The sequence below is a fragment of the Ciconia boyciana genome, chromosome 14 (assembly GCF_034638445.1).
Source record: "Ciconia boyciana chromosome 14, ASM3463844v1, whole genome shotgun sequence".
Classification (NCBI taxonomy): domain Eukaryota; kingdom Metazoa; phylum Chordata; class Aves; order Ciconiiformes; family Ciconiidae; genus Ciconia; species Ciconia boyciana.
In genome coordinates, this window is record NC_132947.1 from 2,832,784 (window position 1) to 2,853,049 (window position 20,266).

General features: G+C 45.1%; 1 protein-coding gene across 1 annotated transcript in view; it reads right to left on the bottom strand.

The window, feature by feature from the left end:
• Positions 1–20,266, bottom strand: part of COL20A1 (collagen type XX alpha 1 chain) — a 48,261-nt gene that overhangs the window by 18,347 nt on the left and 9,648 nt on the right. The window contains exons 9-21 of the mRNA XM_072879512.1: positions 19,518–19,682; positions 17,998–18,170; positions 17,210–17,339; positions 16,561–16,706; positions 15,092–15,215; positions 14,460–14,599; positions 14,115–14,244; positions 13,445–13,587; positions 12,255–12,387; positions 5,858–6,000; positions 5,073–5,202; positions 4,738–4,794; positions 1,893–1,931 (exon numbers count right to left, since the gene is read on the bottom strand). Coding sequence (XP_072735613.1) covers positions 1,893–1,931; positions 4,738–4,794; positions 5,073–5,202; positions 5,858–6,000; positions 12,255–12,387; positions 13,445–13,587; positions 14,115–14,244; positions 14,460–14,599; positions 15,092–15,215; positions 16,561–16,706; positions 17,210–17,339; positions 17,998–18,170; positions 19,518–19,682 — 1,653 coding nt within the window. The remainder of the gene's footprint in view (positions 1–1,892; positions 1,932–4,737; positions 4,795–5,072; positions 5,203–5,857; positions 6,001–12,254; positions 12,388–13,444; positions 13,588–14,114; positions 14,245–14,459; positions 14,600–15,091; positions 15,216–16,560; positions 16,707–17,209; positions 17,340–17,997; positions 18,171–19,517; positions 19,683–20,266) is intronic.

The window sequence follows — 20,266 nt, forward strand, 5'->3', positions numbered from 1 at the left end:
ATGGAGAAGGCAATAGGAGAAAACACCATAGCAACACGGACACCAGCAAGGCTGTGCAAACTCACTAGAAACCTGGAGTGCACTCCACAAGTGGCAGGCAAGGAAAATGGTTTGTGTCTGTACCCTCTGCACACAGTTGCTGTAATCTTCTCCTCTTGGAGAAGAGTAGACTAAAGATGGAGACTTTCACAATTGTGGTTTCAAATCTCCAGAATGAAAAACAAACGAGAAAGAAGTTACTCCAACAATTTCTCCTTTTCAATTAGATGCAAAAATACTATCTTCAAAAGACATGGAATCAGTCCAGTAATTGCTACCAGGGAGAGAGAATTATTTCTGCTCTGAAATGCCTTATATGTAAGAGTCAGAAAAATTAGGAAAGAACTTTAAAATATGAGCATTTCCATTTCTCTCTATTTTCATGAGACACCCAGGGGTGACCTGCCTTATGTGGTCTACAGAGATTCCCCCCTGACATCTCTGACATCGCCTCCCTGGCTCGTGCAGCTTCATCTCACTCTCCCAGCTCATCATTAAAGCTGCGAGTCATTTTCTCATTTCAGTTTTCTGTTCAGTAAGACAAGATCTTGCAATTGGGATTCTTTTTTTTAGTTTATCTGAGTTTGAAGCAGGCTGGGATGAAGGAGATAGCTTGTTCTTTAGCAAATGGAAAGGCTACAACTTCATTACAACACAATGCTTTCAGTCTGGATTCCCTCACCCCTTCACCATTTACAATCTTCTACAGTTTCTTGGCTTGAGTTTTTATTTTGCCTGGGGGTTGGTCCAGGGTGCTTTTCTTTTTTTTCCCTCCCCCATTTTCCAACAGTACTAGGGAGTTTGCCAAAAGAAATTACCTACTTGAGAGCCATTTATCTCTGATATGGAGCTTCTGGCACTGGAACTTCCTTTAAAACGTGCAGGAAATATTGTAGTGTAAAGACTGAAAATAAGGCTTGAGTCACAATTATAAACATATTGTAATATAATCATATTATCATATCGTGAATCTGCCATGTAATGGTTTCAGTGAGCTGCTAAGGAAATGGGCTACTCCTGCCACCTTTGTCAAGGAGGAGAAGGAGAGGTCAACATTTGTTGTGGCTTTATGATTTTATTGCTTTGGCTTCTGCATCCATAGACAGGGCAACAGCACCGAGAGCCTCCCGGGTGGGGATGCACATCCCCATGAGCTGCGAGGGTCAGGGGTGGGAGCAGAGCAAAGATGAAGTGACTCAGCCACAGAGCAATAGCAGAGCTGAGAACTGAAGCCAGTTTCTCAGTCTCACCCGTATCACAAAGCTCTCTGGGAAGGAGGTGGTATCACTTCATAAGCAGAACTAATTGCTTTCTAAGTAACAAATACATACAGCAACCCCAACAGCACGAACAGGGGTTACGGCATAGACAAGAGAAAAGGGAACTTGCTACCCTGGCAAAGGCTGCACAGCCTGCCTGCAGAGAGCTCTCTGGGCATCCATATCTTTGGGTATCCATACCTCCTCTAGAGGATGCAAAGGTGATCTCGGTGACAGACCGAGAGTTTTTCTTAAGGAGCCTGTATGAGTTAGGAATTTAAATCCTCTTGAAATTCAACAGCCATTTGAAGCCTAGCTTCCTTAAGGCCAGTGAAAATCCCGGCATTAAGCACTAACAGCTGAGAGCACGAGCTGGTGGAACAGCAGGGGCATACCAACTCACTTAGTGCAGAATATTCTTCTACCCAATAAAGGATATTTTCCTATTTCGGTTCTCAGACTTCTCCGCTTTCCCTCAGGTTAGGGAAACCATTTCCCCCCTGCTCAGCTCTGGCATAGTTCTCAAAAGTGAAGATCAGGTAGTGTTTGCACACTCACAGCCCAGCACCACTGGGGCTTGATATGCTACTGTACCTCGTACGGAGCCTTCGGAAGAGCTGATGGTGGGGCAGGCTGTGAGAAGAAAATAAAAGGGAAAAACTATTAAGGAAAAAAAGACAGTAGGGGATTATGGAAGCAAAATGAACACAGTTCCTCTAGGCAGAGCAATGGAAAAACACAGCAAAACTTAGAATATTCTACAGCTTAATTCAGAGCCTGGCCTTTAACCTTGTTTTTATATATATGGAGAGAGAGAAAGAGAATTTATGTTTATGCAGACATAAAGGTTGTTCCTTGGCTTGCCCATCACAAAAACAAAAATACTGACTTTCATCATCAAACATCTTCATGATCGCTTTCTTTTGACTAACTCCCCTGGTACCTTACAATAAGAAATACAAGGGAGCGTCATGTTCTCCAAGTTTCTCTTTAAAAACAGACATCAAAACACTACTTTTTTTTAAACAGTGCTTTTACTGCAACATGTGCCTTAATGGCATTGTAAAATAAAGAAAGATATCTGCAGTTCCAAATTTTGTATCTGAAACTTAAAATACACACAGCAAAAATATATATATCAATCTAAGAGTTTGGCTTTTGAACTCTTTAGGGAAACACAAAGAGTTTTGGCAAAGTTTTGCAGTTTGCCTTTCAGAAATTCCCTTGATGAATCCTCTAAGATGCCACAGGACAAAAAGCAAAATCAGGGGAGAAGACTCTCCTCTGATTTTGCTGGAGAAGCTGGAACATGAGGCACCATGGTTATGAGCACTCTCCATTTAAAAGGCTCAGGTAAGGGGATGTTTTAGAAAACAGCACACGAACGCTACTTTCAATTGTCTGCTGCCATGTAAATCCCAGGCCATGGATGCCAGATGGAGCTGGGACAAAGGGAACGCTTGACGCAATGAGAAACGTCCCTGAAAATCAAGGACACTTGACAAGATGGGCTATTCCATAAATGGTTTTCTAGGTCATCAGTATAATAGAATCTAGCAGATCATCATATTGAGGCTTCGTTATAGCCTTGCTATTGCTATTCTTGCATCAATACCATTTCATACCTCGTCAGGAAAGCAAAGCTTCCAATTTTCCATACCTAACTTTCATAAAATGAGTAAAAAATTTAAAGGGAGTGACTTACCCTCCCCAAGGCACCTGAGATTCCTAAGTCTATAGGAGTTTCAATGCCATTCTTCATGATCAAGATATACATCAAAGAAAGGGCACCCAAACCTATGACTTCCATGGTCATAGGACTGCTGAAGCCAGGAGTTAAACCACAAAGACTTACAAGTTGCCATGACCTCTGTTATTCAACCTGATGCATAGTTTTATACATACATACCATAATTCCTGTAGAATTGGGTATAAAACTATTGAAGGGATCTATGGAAATCAGTTAAGAAATCAGTTACTGAAACTTGAGCCTCAAAACCATCTCTGTGAGCTTGACCAGCCCCTGGTTGCAGAGCAATGATGTCCTGCATCCAGGATGATCTGCCTTAGGTCTACAAGCTATACACTGCTCTTTCCCTTCCCCTTCCGGAAACCAACCAGCTTTCCAAAGGCAAAGCATAGCTCAGAATTGAAGCATGATGAAGAAAAAAAAAAGAAATCCCCCCAAGTCATATAAGCAGGCTATAAACTTGCTCATTTACCAGGTATCTGACTTTTTTGCTTGGGGTTCAGGGAGCTCTTTCTGACCCTTGCCCAGACCCCAGGGTCCCTCTTGCTGACATCCTTGGCAATCCCCACCTCCTTCCCAGGCTGAAGGCACTTGGATTGCTCACAGCTCTTTGATCTGGCAATGCTCAGCTTAGACAAAGCATATCAAAGTCAGGGTAAGGATCCCTAACACTGGCAGTATGCACTTCTGCTTTGAAGCTTTTTCCTAGACTTTCCAGCCTAGGATTCCTGCTGTCTTTCTGTTCTCTTTGGTTTTTGTTTTTCTCCCCAAGTCCCAGCCAAATATGGTTATTCACTATACAATAAACATTCACTCCTCCTGCAATGTCAGACCATTTCTCTCAATAATTTGGTTACATATCAATATTTGAGTCTTTTACTGAACATCAAACAGTTTTCCCAGCATTATTACATATCATCTCCACTTCTTAAAAAAAGTTACTTTATAAAACATACAGAATTTAATATTTCTCCTATTGTCTTTTCAGCTATCATAGCCAAACAGCTGTATTAAATTCTACAAGGTGATTCATCTACCTTATGGGAGGATTGTTTTATACTGGAAAGTTCACAGGACTTTTCCACTGTGGTCTGAACACCTGTAGATTTCCTCAACAAGCCACCTGAAAACTTAGTCTGATATGTTCTTTGTTGGGTACAAACTAAAATTGTCTCATCTAATCTGCTTCATTCTTCCTTTGTGGCTTCCCTCAATACATTTTAAAAATGAAGTTTTGTTTAGAATCATTTCAAATAGACAGGAAAAGGCATTACTGCCACAATATCTGTATTCTAATATTTGCTTCTTAACAACTTTTTATAACCCCGTTAATCCATTTCATAGTTTGCTTTATATCAGCATATGAGAACATATGCTCATTAAATTTAATATGGGAATTTACAGGGAACTTTAATTTAAAACATGTCATCGTTCCCTTTGCTCCATTTTGGTCAAGTTGTGCAGAAATCCTCTAAAAATACTATCAGTCTCTTTACTAAGCGAGTCTAATTTTAAGAAGTTATGTGGCTTCTGGCTGTCCTTGGACAATCCCCAGAGGCATCTGTCAAGAAATGACATACCCACTCCTGCCTGCCCTGCAGAGCCCACGCTGTGCAATTTGTTACTGAAAAAAAAAAAACCAACCCAAAAAAACCCCACCAAAGCAAGATTTTATAGGAGGTAATTTACCCTCTGTTTTAGATGGAACAAATCCTCGTATTGAAGGGAATTTAGACAACACAGGAGCTGAAAGAGAAAGCAATGCACATATGAGCTCTGTTATTCAGGACGACAATGCCTGGCTTGAGACCTGGATGGTCGTCCTGGAATTGCAAATAACGCACGGGAGGAGTGCAGAAGTTGAGGCAGAATTTACCCTTTTCAAGGCTTGCCCTGCTGACCAAAACCCTGGCCTTGGCCACAGCCCGGTGCAAGCGAGGACATCACTGCCGCGACAGAGATTGCCTCAAGACTGACGGATGGAAGGTTATGAAGAACATGCACGTGCTGACTGATGCACTTACCCGTCCGGCCTGTTGTCGACGTGCTCTCGCTCTCTCCCGTGTAGTGGATGGCAGAAACAATCACCTTGTAGGCTCGATCAGGCAGCAGAGACTGCAGGGTCACGCTGCTGCTTTTGCCAGAAGCCATGATCTACAGTGGGGTGGAAAAAGAGACCAACTTTTGGGCAAGCTTCCCGTTATAGCTCTTCGTCACACCCCAGAGTTACATGGAGGGGTTCTAGTGGTGAGTCCTGGGACAGCGGGGCTCAGGGCAGCATCCCTGCTTAGTTCAGGCAACAGTGAAAGCAAACCGAGGAAAAGCCTGGCTATGCATTGCCATCAGACCAGCCATGTCCAAGGGAAGAGTATTTCCCTGTGTAAAGACCCCAATGTTCCCCATGCAAATGGGTCAGAAGTGCCTTATAACATGGTAACCAGACTGGGTTTGAGTAGAAAACCTGGGTTTTAAAAGGTTAATGCTTAACCTCCCTAGTCAGAGGAGCAGTAGGTTTATCCTCAACCCCTCTGCCTCCAAGAATTCCCCACCCCAGTTCAGGGAGGGGAGAAAGCTGCGTTATTAGCAGCTTTGATGGATGCAAATATCATAATCACAAAGAAGCCTGGAGGTCTTCTTCACAAAACAACACACCAGCAAGTCAGGGGAAGAGGCTTGTTTTTGTACTCCTGCGAAGCAGCTATCCTTATGGTAAACCCTACTGGAGTGAGCAGAGTTTCCCTGGGCATGAAACTGTCCCCGTGTCCCTCTGGTCCAGTGCCTGTCACACACAAAGGAGCTGCAGACTTACTGTTTGCTGAGCAGCGGCGTCAGAAACAGGGCTGTAGGTGATTTTGTAGTGCTGTATGCGGCCGTCGGGGGGGGTCCAGTGGACCTGGAAGCTGGTGGGGGTCTCAGAGTCAATGAAGAGGTTGGTGGGTGGGCTCCGGGAATCTGCAGCGAGGATTAAAGGTGAAGAGCATAAAAGGCAGGTAGTAATGTCTATAAACAGGGCCAGCAGCACTTGCTTCCAAGCCCATTTCTGAATGCTTCAGTGCTCTGCTGTGCTGTTAACCAATGCTCAGAGCAGAAGCAGTCACCTTGGGGACCAGGCAAGAGAGAAAACAGATCCTGGAGGGATGAGGATTGCCCGAGTACAGCACAGTACAACTCAAGCATTCAACAATTAAAATCCTAGGACCTGGGAAAAAATCTTGGAAGGAGGGAAGAGTCCTGGAAGCACAAGGAAAAGAGATCCTTTGTATACATCGGGGACAAACACCGAAGGATACCCTTCATAAAGACCCGAACTGCAATTGAATTTCATCAAAGAGCTGGAGACAGGCTGGACAAACATCTTGATTGTTGGTTAAACCTGGATCACACGTCAAAGTTAATCCGTCATAATTTCTAATATTTTCCAGCTTTTTCTTTCTATTTTAAAATCATTCTAAAAAAACCCAGAGCAGCCAGCGCACAACAGTTTTGTCTGGCGCTTCTCACACCAACACCCACAGCCTCGAGGAGGGGATCACGTACAGCCCCCGAGCTACTCTCCCTTTTCTGGCCCTGCACCGCGATGTATGGATGTATCCCAAATAGGTGATGGGCTGAGCCCCGGTCAGCCAGAAAAGAGTTTGCCAGAGACCAAAGATGAGCAATTTTTAATTATGTAAATGCATTTCTTTCCCTAGGATCCTGTTGTGTAGCAAACTGGACCTGGTGACAGAGGCCATTATGCTGGAGTGATTTCTCTGAGCAGGGGCTGAGAGTTAATAAGAGAAAGGCAGAAGGGGCTAAATCCATCCGCTGTTCAAACAAGGGGCTCGAGCCCATGGAGTCATCTGCTCCTGGAGCTTGTTTCCAACCAGCGTCTTGCTCTGCATAAATGCATGTGTCTGGCCTTGAACCCATGCTGTTGTGAAGACACAGAAGTCTTGGACAGGGAAAAGGAAGCATTTTATTCAGAAGAGACTAAAAATTATGGGTGAGCCCTAAAGACGGTCAAGGACATGCACCCGGGCTATGAGATTTCTATTCTGCAGTTTTACCTGTAAGGCTCTTCTGCCCACCCAGCAAAGTCTAGGGTGACCTTAGAGCACAGGTTGAATGAAGATCATTTGCATCTTCATTGATCCTCCTTCCCTTTTCTGTATAAAATGAGCTTACTTTTACTGAAGCTGAACCAAGTTTGCTGGCAGCTGAATCAGGCTGGAGGCTGTTGCTGTGCATCACCGCAAGGTAAAGCGGAGAAGAAAACAAGTGTGGGAGGTAAAATCACTTCAACAGCACTATTATTAGTGCTGTGCTATACGTCTGCATCTTTGCTGGCTGCATTGGCTATTTCCTTCAGCTGAGGTAAGTGGAGACTCTGTTTAAGTGAACAAAAGGAAAGTTAGGGAAAGTCTTCTGAGTTGGGTTTATTCTGGAAAGCCCCCAGGCCTGGCAGAATTTGACGGCATGGATCTGACAGCCAGGGGAAAGGTCACCTCCCGAAGCTGCCCAGGAGGAAAGAAGCATCTCTGACACGGAGGACACCATCTGTGCCTTCCATTACCTCTTGAACCTCTGCTTCTCCACAGGAGGAATCCCTCCCCACAGGAGGCTGCTTGCTCTCAGGTCTAACCAGCATCACAGGCACATTTTCAAATAAGAGTAAAACCCTGGAGTCCTCTCCATCAAAATATTCATCTGCAATGATTATATAGGTCATGTTTTTTCCCTCACTGCCATGGGTTGAAGCTTCTTCCCCACATTTTAATCCCTTTTATTTGCAATGTATGCTATGGTAGGAAGGGCTCATTGAGGAGCTGGATAAAGAACCTGAAGACATTTATCAGCCCCAGGCTGGAGATGCTTCTGGCACAGCTTAGCTAGAGGAATGGGGCACATAAGCACTTTGTAATCCACTTCAGTGCAAAGTCAGCTAGGGTGGCTCAGCCCAGCTTCAGCAGCAGTCCCCATCCAAACTGCTCTCTCGTTCTTCACATGGAAGAGAATGAGACACGCTCGTATGCTCTGCCCTGGTGGCAGAGACTTCCAAGAGACACTGTCTGAGCAGATGGGAAGGATGGGGAGGGGTAACATTGCCAAATTTGTGAAGAAGGTCTTCCCAAGTCCATATTTACTAATTTTTGTCTCAACTTGCCTAAGCTGAGGGACATTTTTCATGGCCCCACGTCTGTGGTTCGTGGTCTGATAGACCAATGTACTACATGGGCTGCCCTACTGCAGCCTGGTCCATTTGTCCCTCTGCCTGGAAAAGCCCACGTTAGCAAACAAGTAAGATTCAGAAACACAGTTGGGATATGGTGGCTTAACGTGTAACCATTCCTTCACTGAGCCTGGGACACAATGCAACTTCACTTTAAACTTCTGCGTAGGATTTGAGCTAAGCTGGGCAAGGATGGCGAGCAATACCTAAGCACTTATGGTGACAGCATAATTCAACTGACAGGTTGAATAACTTGTTATACTGCTGAAATTCAGTTACATATACGGTAGGCTTTAAAGTGCTGCCCTTGCATCCGGGTTCCCAAGTCATGTCACAGTCCTTTTGCTGTGGGGAGAGTCCCTGTGTCACCATGGACTGCTAACATGTCCTCCGATGCTCATTCACATCACCGCTGCCTCAGAGCCTCAATCCTGAAACACTGTGGCAGAGAGAGACCCCAACACCCTTGTCCTTCAGAACAAACAGGTGACTGTTTTATTTTGTTCAAGCTCCTTTTTCCTCAGCCTGGATGAAAGAATTTCCACTCAGTACAGAAGAGAGGTCCCTGTCTGCTTCTCAGCAGGATCAAAAGCCACCCCTTCCAGTACCTTCCAAGGATTGCCAGTCAGCAACACCTCCGTGTCCCAGCAGCTTCCTCTCCCAAAGAGCATCTTCTGCACTCCCACTAGCTTGTGTGAGAGGTTTATATATGTTTGAAGTACCACTATATGACAAATGATCACTATGTAGAGCCTTTGGTCAAGGATATGGACTTTGTTACACTTGAAAATTTATAGTAACATACTGAAAGGAGACCTCTTAAGCTAAATGAGACTTCAGTCTAAATACAAAAGAAAGACAAGAAGAAACATCAGAACTGCGGATAAGCACATGGTAACAATTTTGTTATCCGTGGGAAATACATGTGTGCTTTTGTTCCTGCTCTGCCTCTTGGTAAGTCTGCAGAGAAAGGTTTGCTTAACTGGGTTACTGAAAAATAATCCTAAGCTTTTTTTTTTCCCTAGTCAAGACTAAGAATTGAAAAAAATCCACTTGCTCCATGCATTTTGCGACAACTAAAGCACTCCTTTTGGCAGTGGGTTTTGCTTGGGTTTCAGGCTAATATGTAAGTAAGGCAATGGCAGAGAGGGACTAGACTCACGGAAGGAGAGAGGTGGTTGTCAGCCCTCCCTCGCTAGTGCAGCCACGGCGGGGGTGCCACCTCCCAGAAAGATGCCCAGACCACCTGGCACTGGTGGTGGGAATGAAATTAAGGTATCACCTCAGTTCTTTATGTTGCAATGATCTCACTCCATGTAAGTAGTTAAATAGTCAAATAAATTATAATAATTTTTAAAGAAGACTGAGGATCTGAGTTTTTCCAGCTACACATCTTAAGTCCCAAAGTAATTTTTACTCACTCTTGCTCTCTCTGAATATTTAATTACACCATTACAACTTAAACACTAAGTGCTGAGCTAGAGAAGAAGATAAGAAGGGACCTGCACCATATCACTGTCTCCAACTTTTGTTCCTTTTCCAACTAAAGCTATTCAGTCATTTTAAGTTGAATTCATAAACATTTTGAGGATAAATATCAAGCCGTAACTTTGAAACAAATTTTCTGCCTGCTAGGAAGAAGAGAAACCTCATCCCAAGCCTACGAAATGACACATTACAGTGATAAATGGTTTTCGGTCTTAGAAAGTAGGATGATGTTTCTGATGACCTATTGTCTGTGAGAGACTGGTGTCTGCAGGGTCCTTTGGCCTTGAAATGGGTGTTTTAGGTGGGAGAGGGATTAGTGGTCCTGAATAAAATGAACTTGGTGTTGTCACCTCCCCCTCAGGGGAGGAACGTGGTTCCATTTCACAAACCCAGCGTGCAAAGAGCATCACGCTGACCTGGCATTTTTTTCCACTAACCTTCAAAGAAGAAAGTATTCCGTGGAGGACTAAGGATGGGGAGAGAAGCTTGTGTTACCAGTGCTTCCTGCTGAGTTTCATTTCAGTCATTGCCCTTAAACTTCACTGTTTCTTGCAAATTCTACTGAGACTTTTTTAAGAGGAAGTCCATGACTTGACCTATTCCTATATAAGGGGATGCTGCCAAGAGAGTAAAAGAGAAAAGCAATGATGAAAGGAAGAGTGGTTTCTCAACCTTCTCTAACGCATACTTTTGTTTCTGTTCAGTACAGCTTGATCATTGCTATTCACCAAGTTACAACCCGAAGTCTGCCATCCTGAGGAGAACTAGGTAGCTTTTGTTGGTGTTTCAGCCCCCAGAATTTCATTTTATGATGAAAATTAGGGTGGAGAGGGCTCATAAAAATCAAACCAAAGGTTTGGGGGTTTCCAGATAACATAAGGAATTGCTATGCTGTAACTGAATGAGTTACCATTCACCAGCTCTGACACGTAGATTGACCCTGTTAGACATCCTAACCACTCGTAATTGCACAGTACGAGATGGTAGCTTTTGCTTGAAACAGTAAAGGTTTGAAGTATAACCATATCCCAGAATTTCCCGGAGTGCTGCCTAATGCCACGTCTTCCCATACCTCCATTGCACAAGCCTTATTCTATTTGCTGGCATCCACAAGTTTCCTCTGAACCACCGAAGATCAGCACTGCCTCCTGGAAATCATCACCCATCCCTTCTCCCCTGTGGGCACTTCTTACTTTAAACATTAAAAAGAAAAAAATCACCAAAGACATTGATTGCACATGTAAATATTGGCCCTGAGAATTGTGTGGCACTCTCCTGAGTCCTCATGCAAACTGACCAGCAGCACCCAGGCACTGAGACTCTGGTTTGGCTGCGCAGCTGCACACCTGATTTCTTTGAGTGCTTTGCTTTCTTCATGCAGCAAGGCAAAGTCTGACGTCCCTAAGGCATCCTTGTTCCTGAACAAGGACAGCGGCTGACAAGCAGAAGTCAAATTGCCTTCTGTGTCCCACCAGGGTGCCGATGCCAGCAAGGACTGGCTTGGTCAAATGTGCCTAGAAGGGCACCATCGCATGCCATTTGCAGTGGGCTGAGGGAGCTCCTCTGACATTTTGTAATTCACGGCTTAAAACATAGCCATTCATTTTCCAAAGCCTCTAAACAGCTCTAATTGTCCCTTTATCATTATATACCTGTAGGATGCTTTCATTTATTTTTTTTCTTGTCAGTATGCAGCTCCTAGGTACTTACCTGAGGTAGCTTTATATAAACATGTTATTATTCATTATTAACAAAACCTGACCTTCTTATTCCAAGATTGCCATTTACTCTGAGCTTCCTCAGCTCAACACCAGCCTAAATGAGTTCATTCTGCAAAGGAGGTTGAGAGCTGGGAGATGGAGGAGAGGACTGCTGCAGTTGAATGAATTGTATTCCATTCACTGCCAACAAAGCCATTATACAAGCAATATTAATTAAGAGGACCTCTGGGAGTGCCACTTTTTAACCTCCTATCCCGCCTGTACAAAGCGAGATTTAGATAATGCTTCCAGGCAGAGTCTGCCTGCAGGATTCTCTCTTATTTTTGTAAGTGCCCTCAGATGAAGCACAGCTCAGCAATGACGTAGCTGAAGAAATCCTTACCCTCCTTAACAGACGATATTTTACTAACAGAAAACATCCATTAGGCAGCACAGTGACACATTCAGCTGAACACCCTACAGAAAGCCAATTGATTTGGACCAATACACTCTACAGAAGCAGGGAGGGAAAGCAATGTATTCTACATGAAACACATCGCAAGGGTATCAGATGCCTGTAAGATGCACCAGCCTGCTTGTGTTTGCCCAGCCTATTTTTCTCAGGACAAATTCAGAACACTTTAAGACAGAAGGCTAAATTACTCTAGCCACTTTCAGACATTCAGGTTTGAGTTTTCAGAGCTGGAGATGACCAGATCTGAGCTGCTGGTCTGTGATGGGTTCTGAGGCATCCCATGCCCTGTTTATTATCCCTAGGCTGTGGATACCGAGCACCGATCACTTACTGGTCCTGTGCTGAACAGAAACTGTGTCACTTCGAGCACCATCTTTGTAATAGGCCCAGATGGATATTTTATAGTCAGTGTTCTTCTGCAAACCTGGCAGGACAGCAGTTGCCACATTTCCAGCAACGGAGAGCTGCAGCAGGGGAAGAAATGAGTCAGTCAAGTCCCCCAGCATCCCCAAGCTAGTTCATGCCATCCAAGTGTCTGTGGGTTGCGCACATCTAAGCAAAGGCAAAATTCCATCCCTGATTAATGCAGAGATGCCCGTGTATTGCTGCCCAGTTAAATTTAGCAGCTACTTCAGTATCACAATGTGGCCCTCTGACACAAGGCAGTCAACCTGCCGTGGGCATGAAATCCCTTTGCTTAGTTTCCAGCTTTTAGATGTGCTGGGGCAGAAGCCCCCGTACACCCCTATTTTAGCCCAAATGTGAAGCATTGTATGAGAGACCTGTGTATTTAACCCACTTCAACTGCTGTTTGCACTCATACTGAAAATAGGGGCTTGAGATGGAACAGGTCACCTGGTCCATCCCTGCCCCTCCTGCACAGCTGTGTCTCTGGTCATTCTCCTCTGTGTGCTCCTCAGTTGGACCTCATCCTTCTTGAAGAGAAGTATCCCAAAAAGTAATTGGTGCTTACTAGCACTGAGGAAAGCAAAGGTTGCTTCACCTGACTTAGAGGCGACACCTCTAGCTATAAATACTTGAGTATTATCTTTGTCTTTTCCACAACAACTTGACATTGTGGTCTGGTGATTCTCTGCAAGCCCAGATCTTTTTCTACAGAATTGCTTCTTAGCTATTTGTTCTACATCCTGTATACCTGTAATTAATTATTCCTGCCTAAGCTTAATACTTTCTGCTTGTCCCTATTGAATTTCATCCTTGAGATTTTCCAGAACACTTCTGCAATCTTCCCAGAGCCTGTAGGACTCTGGCCGTGCCATCCCGCTGTCCCTCCTGCTTCCAGCGCTCAAGGTGACAGCTCCATTGAACAGAGCCAGACCCAGGACAGACCCTGTCTTATTCCATAGCCTCCTTCAGCTGGGTGTTGAACTGTTTAATTTCTTGAGTGCATTAACCTGAACGGTTTTGCCCCTCCCTATGCCACTCTTGCAGGTGAGTTCAGAGCCATCAAGCAGGCACAAAGCCAACCCAGCCTCCCCAGAGCTGTGCATGGGTCCATACCTCCTGAGGCTTCTCTCCACCGACTGTGCTCCATTTGATCTGATAGACAACCACATCAGAGGCAGCGACAGCTTCCCACTGCAGTCGGAGGCTGTTCCCGGAGAGCTCGGTAACCTTCAGTGCTTGCGGCGGGGGGACCTTTACTGAGGGATGCAGAAGGAAAACCAGCTGAAGCGCAGGCACTGACAGCGCTTTGTCAGAGCCAAGGTAGGAAGCAGATGGTTGGGGAGCAAAACATCAACCAGGCAGATGTCTGAAACCAGCCTGTCTTTCACTTCTTCAGACCCATATGACAACAGCCATCAGGACAGAAAGGGGTAAATTATTTTTAAAACCCTAATTAAGGAGGATTATCTCATTTGTGGAGAGGACACATAGCACACTGGTATTGTAAAGGGGAGAAGGCTAGGAGGGCTCTCAAGGACGCAGAGGTTAGTGATACATCATGCTTTTTCTTCATTTGCTGCCATTCTTTATTCCTTCCACCTCATTTTAAATATAACACAGTTGAACATATTCACACACAAAGAACAACAGTCATCTGGGTTTTGTGCAAGGGTTTTGGCCATAAGCTGCTGGGACCAATCTTCAAAGCGTTCTGGTTCAGACACACACAAGCCAATTTTGTCACCCGTTACTGGGACCAAAAGCATTTCCATTCCCTACTTACAGGTGGTAACATTGCCAGTAATTGGAAAGGAGTCTCCTTCATCATACGTAGATCGGACACTGATGAAGTATTGGGTGAGGGAGGACAAAGGTCTCAGGACAGTGGATGTTGCAGTGCCAGGAACATCTACCTGCAGTGGAGGAGTTGTATGAGCATTAGGAGAGGAGCGTGGGGACAGCTGCAGAGGGGTTAGCACGTGGGTGGCAACGGCATCCAAAGTGCCCATTTCAGAGTTAAAACACTGCCAGCAGATAAGCCCTCCCCGAACCATGCAGCTGAAGGAGAACAGGGCAGTATCCGACCTCCCAAATTTCTTTCCCTTCTACCAGCCCCTTGAGGACTCACCTCCCCAGTGTTGCTCCCTCTGCTAGAAACATAGGTGACACGGTGAGCTTTCACAGCCGGAGACGCAGCCTCCCAGCTGACTCGAACGGACGCGTGGCTGAGCTCAGAGAAGCTCAGGTATCTGGGAGGACTCAAGGCCACTGCAACAACAGTTAGTGACAGCACTCCGAGGCTTCACAGGCTGCACGATGGCAATGCCACCGGTTGCTCCTGCTACTCTTAGACGACCCCACCTTGAACTAAGAAACTCATTCACCTCGTGGGAAAATATTCTCTTTATGTCACTACCATACATGCCTCTGGGATGTCATGAAAGGCTAGATGGGCTTTACATGAAGAAACAGCCAAATAATTACCTTTTTCTCCCCAGACAACAAAGACCTCAGGGAACAGCTCTTTCAGGAGTCCTTTTTCACCAGGGGAAAATCACTCCTTTTTCACAGCTCACCATGTAATTAGAGATCCCCTCGGGGACCAATATTCACTTAAGATCAGGCAGGGAAGAGGCATTGTGTTTACAAGCCACATGCGCAATAAGTGAGGAAGCACTTAAGTGAGGAAGCACCTCACTTAACACGTCTCTCCTGCCTTAAGTGTTTAATAACAACTCAGTAAGCAGCAGCAGCACTTACGGGTGGTTTCCTGGATGCTGGCTGGATCACTCGCATCTTCCCCATACATCGCATACACTGCGACAGAGTACTCTGTGCTGGGCAACAGCCCATCCAGCAGGACCTCAGGCTGGGCCACCTTCACCTGTCAACAGAGAGATGCTTTGGGGGTACCCTTCAGTTCTGGGGTACCCACCAATGCCCCCAACAGAGCAAGACCTTACAGAGACACAGGTCAAGGTCCCGTTGGTTACACTAAGGGGACTTCTCCACTTTGGGACTTCACCACTTGGGTAGGTGCTCTACAGTGGGCAGTGCTCTGCCTCTCTTCCCAAAGGACACCAAGCACGTTGGAGGTACACATCACCTTCTCCTACCCTGGTCTTCAGAGGCGTAAGTCTCTTATACAAAAATGATGCTGCTTCTGGGTTGGATCAGGGGGCATGTGAGAGATGTGATCCCACTTTGCTCAGACACATGGGAAGCTCTTGCAGAAGAGCTGCCTGCTGCAAGCAGATCCATAGCAGCCGGGTTGCTGCCACCTGCCGCTAACACAGCATGGCCACAGCTCTCCTACAGCCCGCTCGCTGCAGAAATGCACCCCAGAGACTTTTAGGAGCCTGCACACAACAGAGCACAGTTTTATAAAAGGCTGGGAACATTTTAATGCTGGTTTTGCAGACGTCTCGTAGCCTGAGAGCATTGCACTCTTACAGTGAGTAAGACGGGTAACTGCAGAAATGTTCTAATATGCTAAAATACAATTTTAGATGTTGGTCTCTCTTCAAATGTTCTGAATCTTAAAAACCCCCACAATTATGCACTGAAAGCAGAGTATAAGCATTAATTGCTCTGTTTTGAAAACCAAACCATCCTGCAATGGCTCCTATTGCTGTGCATTCAGGGCGGAAATCTGAGTCAAAGAGGCAATACATGTTTCCCCCACTCTTTTTTTTTTTTTTTAATTCATATCCTCAGCCTACAGGTACTCTAGATAATTCATTAAAATGCACACATGACAAAGGGTTCTTAGATGTTTTTAAGGATTTTCCATTCATCAAGCGTTGTTTCATTCTTACGCAGTGTCATAGGTCTGTTTCTAGAGGTCAGCAAAAACTGCCCTAACAAATTTTCAATTAACATTTTAACATAAACACAGTAAAGACATTTATGTACAGCCTCAAGGATACGGCAATTACACTTGGGGCTGCAAAGATGGGAGTTCAGTGCCTGGGTTTCCAGGGCCCCATGAGGCAGGCAGTTCTCTCCCTATGCCTTGATTTCCCACGTGAAACCCTCACAGTTATAAATCGCTTTGAGATACACCATAAAAAAAAAAAATCTTCCATGAAAGATGTTGCTGGTAATAATGCTGACACTTTTTTTTTTTTTTGTAAACACATGATACCAATTCACAAAGGTTAGAGCTAGAACTAAACTCAGCCCAGACAGAGAAAAAACGATATTATCATTATTCTCATGAACTCTACCTCTGTCGTATAGTCCTCTGCTCCACTGGGGGCTGCGGAGCAGAGCACCAGGTACTGCGTGGCTCCCTGGGCTGCCTTCCAGCTCAGCCTGATACTGTTGTGGCTCAGCTCAGAGATGCGCAGGGAGCGAGGGGAAGGCAAAGGCACTGAAGGGAAAAACAAGGCAGAAAGATACCGTCAGTGTATGAGGTCTGCGACAGCGCAAACCCCAGAGGAGACCTGGCTTTGCCACAGCTACTGCAAGATGGTGGACATCTACCCCACATCTAACCCAGTGGAGCAGCCGCTTTACAGAGAATAGGTTTATTTCACTTGGAGTCCAAGGATAAAAAAGCAGCAAGGGGTTGCAAGATATTTCTAGCATGGTGTGTTAGTGAAACGTCAGTGGTCTCCTTTGCAGAATGATGTGGGTGGAAAGAGACCCCTGAAGGTCTCTGGTCCAACCTGCTGCTCAAAGAGCAGGTTGCTCAGGGGCTTGTCTGGTCAAGTTCTGAATATCTCCACAGATAGAGATAGCTGTAGACAGACTGAACTTGAGGAATGGGGAACAATACAATGTCAGGCTCCAGTCTGAGATGGTCACAAAGAAGGAGCTTTGTTCACCTATCATAACCATGCATCGGCATAATTCTCTCTACTCACGACCTACATGTGGAGGTGACGCCTCTCAGCCCATCCCCAACAACTGTGTCATAAATAGGAAACACCGACACCAGGTACTCCGTGTGCGAGGTCAAATTGGAAAGCCGCAAAGAGGAGACTGCTCCATCTAAAACCACCTGAAAGCACAAAGGAGGGCTGTCAAGACAGGGAGGTGCCAGCCACTCTTTAGCAAAGGAATGGCTGAACTGGCCTTCCCTAGCAAGCGTGGCTTCTTTGTGGCAGATCTGTGCCCAGAAACATGAAGTCCAGTTGCCCTCTGAATTTTGTGCCAGCTAGCATCTCCCCAAAATAGGAGGCAATAAGCTTTCCTGTCCTCTAAGGCTGGGATCTGTGCAAACACCAAGCACAAGACTCTAATTGTGCTCTCACTGAAATCAATGGAAATCTATCAACAATTTGGATTTGCTTTCTAAGTCATATCCATCACAGATGAGCATCCTTGGACAGCTCTGTGTACCTGAGTGTCCTCTTTGAGTCAAAACAGATACTTTAGGGAGGGGATAACACTGCATAAGAGAAAAATCAGCATCAGCATGGCTTGCAGTATTTCCAGCAAGATGATATTTATCCCATTTCCTCTTCTGTCTCGTCATCCTATCAGCTGATCACATTTACACTCATTATGCATTTTTTAATTTCATCTCTGGCTTTAGCTGATGTCCCACAAGAACTGTACCTCTACCCGCATCTTTTTGTCTACTCAAGTCTACTTAAATTCCCAGCCACCATCTGGAAGATACTGCAGCCTCAGATGTCCAGAGAAAGGTCTCTCACCTCTTTGGGGATACCACCCTTAGATGGATAATACACAATCCGATATTTCTTGGGTGGTCTCAGGGGAGGACTCCAGGTCAAGTGCATGCTCTTAGAGGTCACAGCTGATATTTTAAGGTCAGTTGGGCTCAGCTGGGGACCCGTGTTCACAGGGATATCTTCCACAGTGCTGCCTAGGAATTAAAAACACAGTTACTTTGTTATATTCAGACTTCTCATGCCAAATATACTTTCTAGCTCATAAATATGAGTGACATTTTTCAAATCAAGTTACAGTCTCCTTCCCTACAGAGCATAGAAACTGTTCCAAACTGCTCTGAAATAAATATGTCAAAACTGGGCATACAGAGAACATAAATACTCCATAGAGAACAGGCTGTGTATTTTGCTGGGTGAGGGGAATATTTTTTCAACACAAGCCTGCATTTTTGTGTGTATCCGAAAGATGACCCAGCTTTCCTCAATCATGAAAATTTGTCAAAATGAACAAGCAGAAGTTATTTTGGTTTCTTTTTTGAGCAGCCCATCTTTCTTTAGCCTAATCTGCACCTTTGAAAAATGTCTAATTATATCAAACAAGTACAAATTAATGAGGATGAATCAATTTATTTATATGAATCTCCAGAGCATTAAAATAAATTATGCTTGAAAGTTAGACTTTCCCATTCTCCTTAGGCCAATCTTAGAGCAGAGAGAGACGGAAATATGTATACAATATTTCTCCTGAGGATCTAAGCTAACATCTGGAGTGGTTCTTCACTCTCTTGTTCATCATACAAGCTGCTCTCCAGCAAAGGAAAGAAATAGGCTGTTTGATTTTAACTTGAAAATGCCTTGGAGATCCATCATTTAAAGTAAAGTGTGGAGAAAAAAAAATGTGTTTAGATGTTTTATCATCTCCTCTTCCTACCTCCACATTTCCTCTGTACACTCTTCCTAATATATTCTCAAATTAGCTTTTTTGCTTTTTCTGCCTCCTCTTGGTTGGAAGAAACTCAGAAAAGGAGATGGTTACAATGCATTTTTCAGACCATATGAAAATTGAAGAGGGAAAAGAAGTCCCCTCTTCCCTACAATGGTAGTTATTGTCATTAGATGATTATATACACCAAGAGTTATCCAACCCCTGGTAGGAATGGCTGTTGTCTGTATTGGCTCACAGGCCAAAAGCAGATAACTAAACCAAGAGCATCAGAATGGAGACATCTACAGGTAACGTCTCTCTGTGACTTGTCAGAGGCAGCAGAGAGTCTGCAGTGGAAGAATTGCATCCAGAGGGTCTTGTAGAAGACAACAATCACAGGAGAAACTGGCCAACACATTGACATGGCAAGGACCATTGTCAGGCAGCAAGAGGACTAAGCAAGGAGATCAGCAGTGGAGGAGAAGAGTTAGGTGGTGCTGACAGGGTGGTGGAGCTCATGGAGGGAAAGGTATGAGAAAGGGTCGATCCTGATGGCAAGGAAGGTGGATGGTGAGCAGAAGGAAGCTCAGCCCTCACTGAGGAGGTTTCACTTCACCTGCATTTTCCTTGTTGCTCTTCTCTTTGATCCTGGTGCACAGGACCCGAGTGAGCCTGCCAACCAGAGAGCTCAGCAGTGGGAAATCCAGCACGTTGTACACCGTGAGCTCCAGCGGCTCTGAGGCCACCTGCTTCAGCTCTGCCTCGTCCGCATTCTTCACCCCTGCAACCAGAGCAGAGAACGAGACTGAGAAAACTCCCCAGAGAGGAGCAGCTTCTGCCTTCTGCTTCTGTGTTGTTTGTTCAGGGGCAGGATGGGTCCACTGTCATCCTGCTCTCCAAGCAGAGCCTCCCAGTCATTCCAGTGGGGTGGTGGTGGTGTCTAAGAATGGCCTTGGACTTTCCTGCAGCAACAGCCTCAGTCCAGCCTGGGAAGGGCTTTCAAATCTGTGGGCTCAGAAGGTCTTTTGTGGCCTGGAGACAGTCTAGTGAATCCTTCTTCTGTTTTCCTGCCTCCGCATCACTTGCAGGCTTTGCTACCAGGAAGCAGATATGTTTCACCCTAAGAGGCAGTTGGCATAAATGGGGGAATGAGTGAATGAATAAACAACAATTTTATATTTATGAGGTGCCAGCACACCCCACAGAGAGTCTGTTGTTCATCAGAACATCACATTGCATTTCAAGAGTGTCAGGGATGAGCAAAAATAAGACCATTTGTTTAGCAGAACTTCACCATCACAGAGCATCCTCCATCCCTCTCCTCCTGCTCTGCATCCTCATTAACCCTCTGCAGACCAAGCCCCA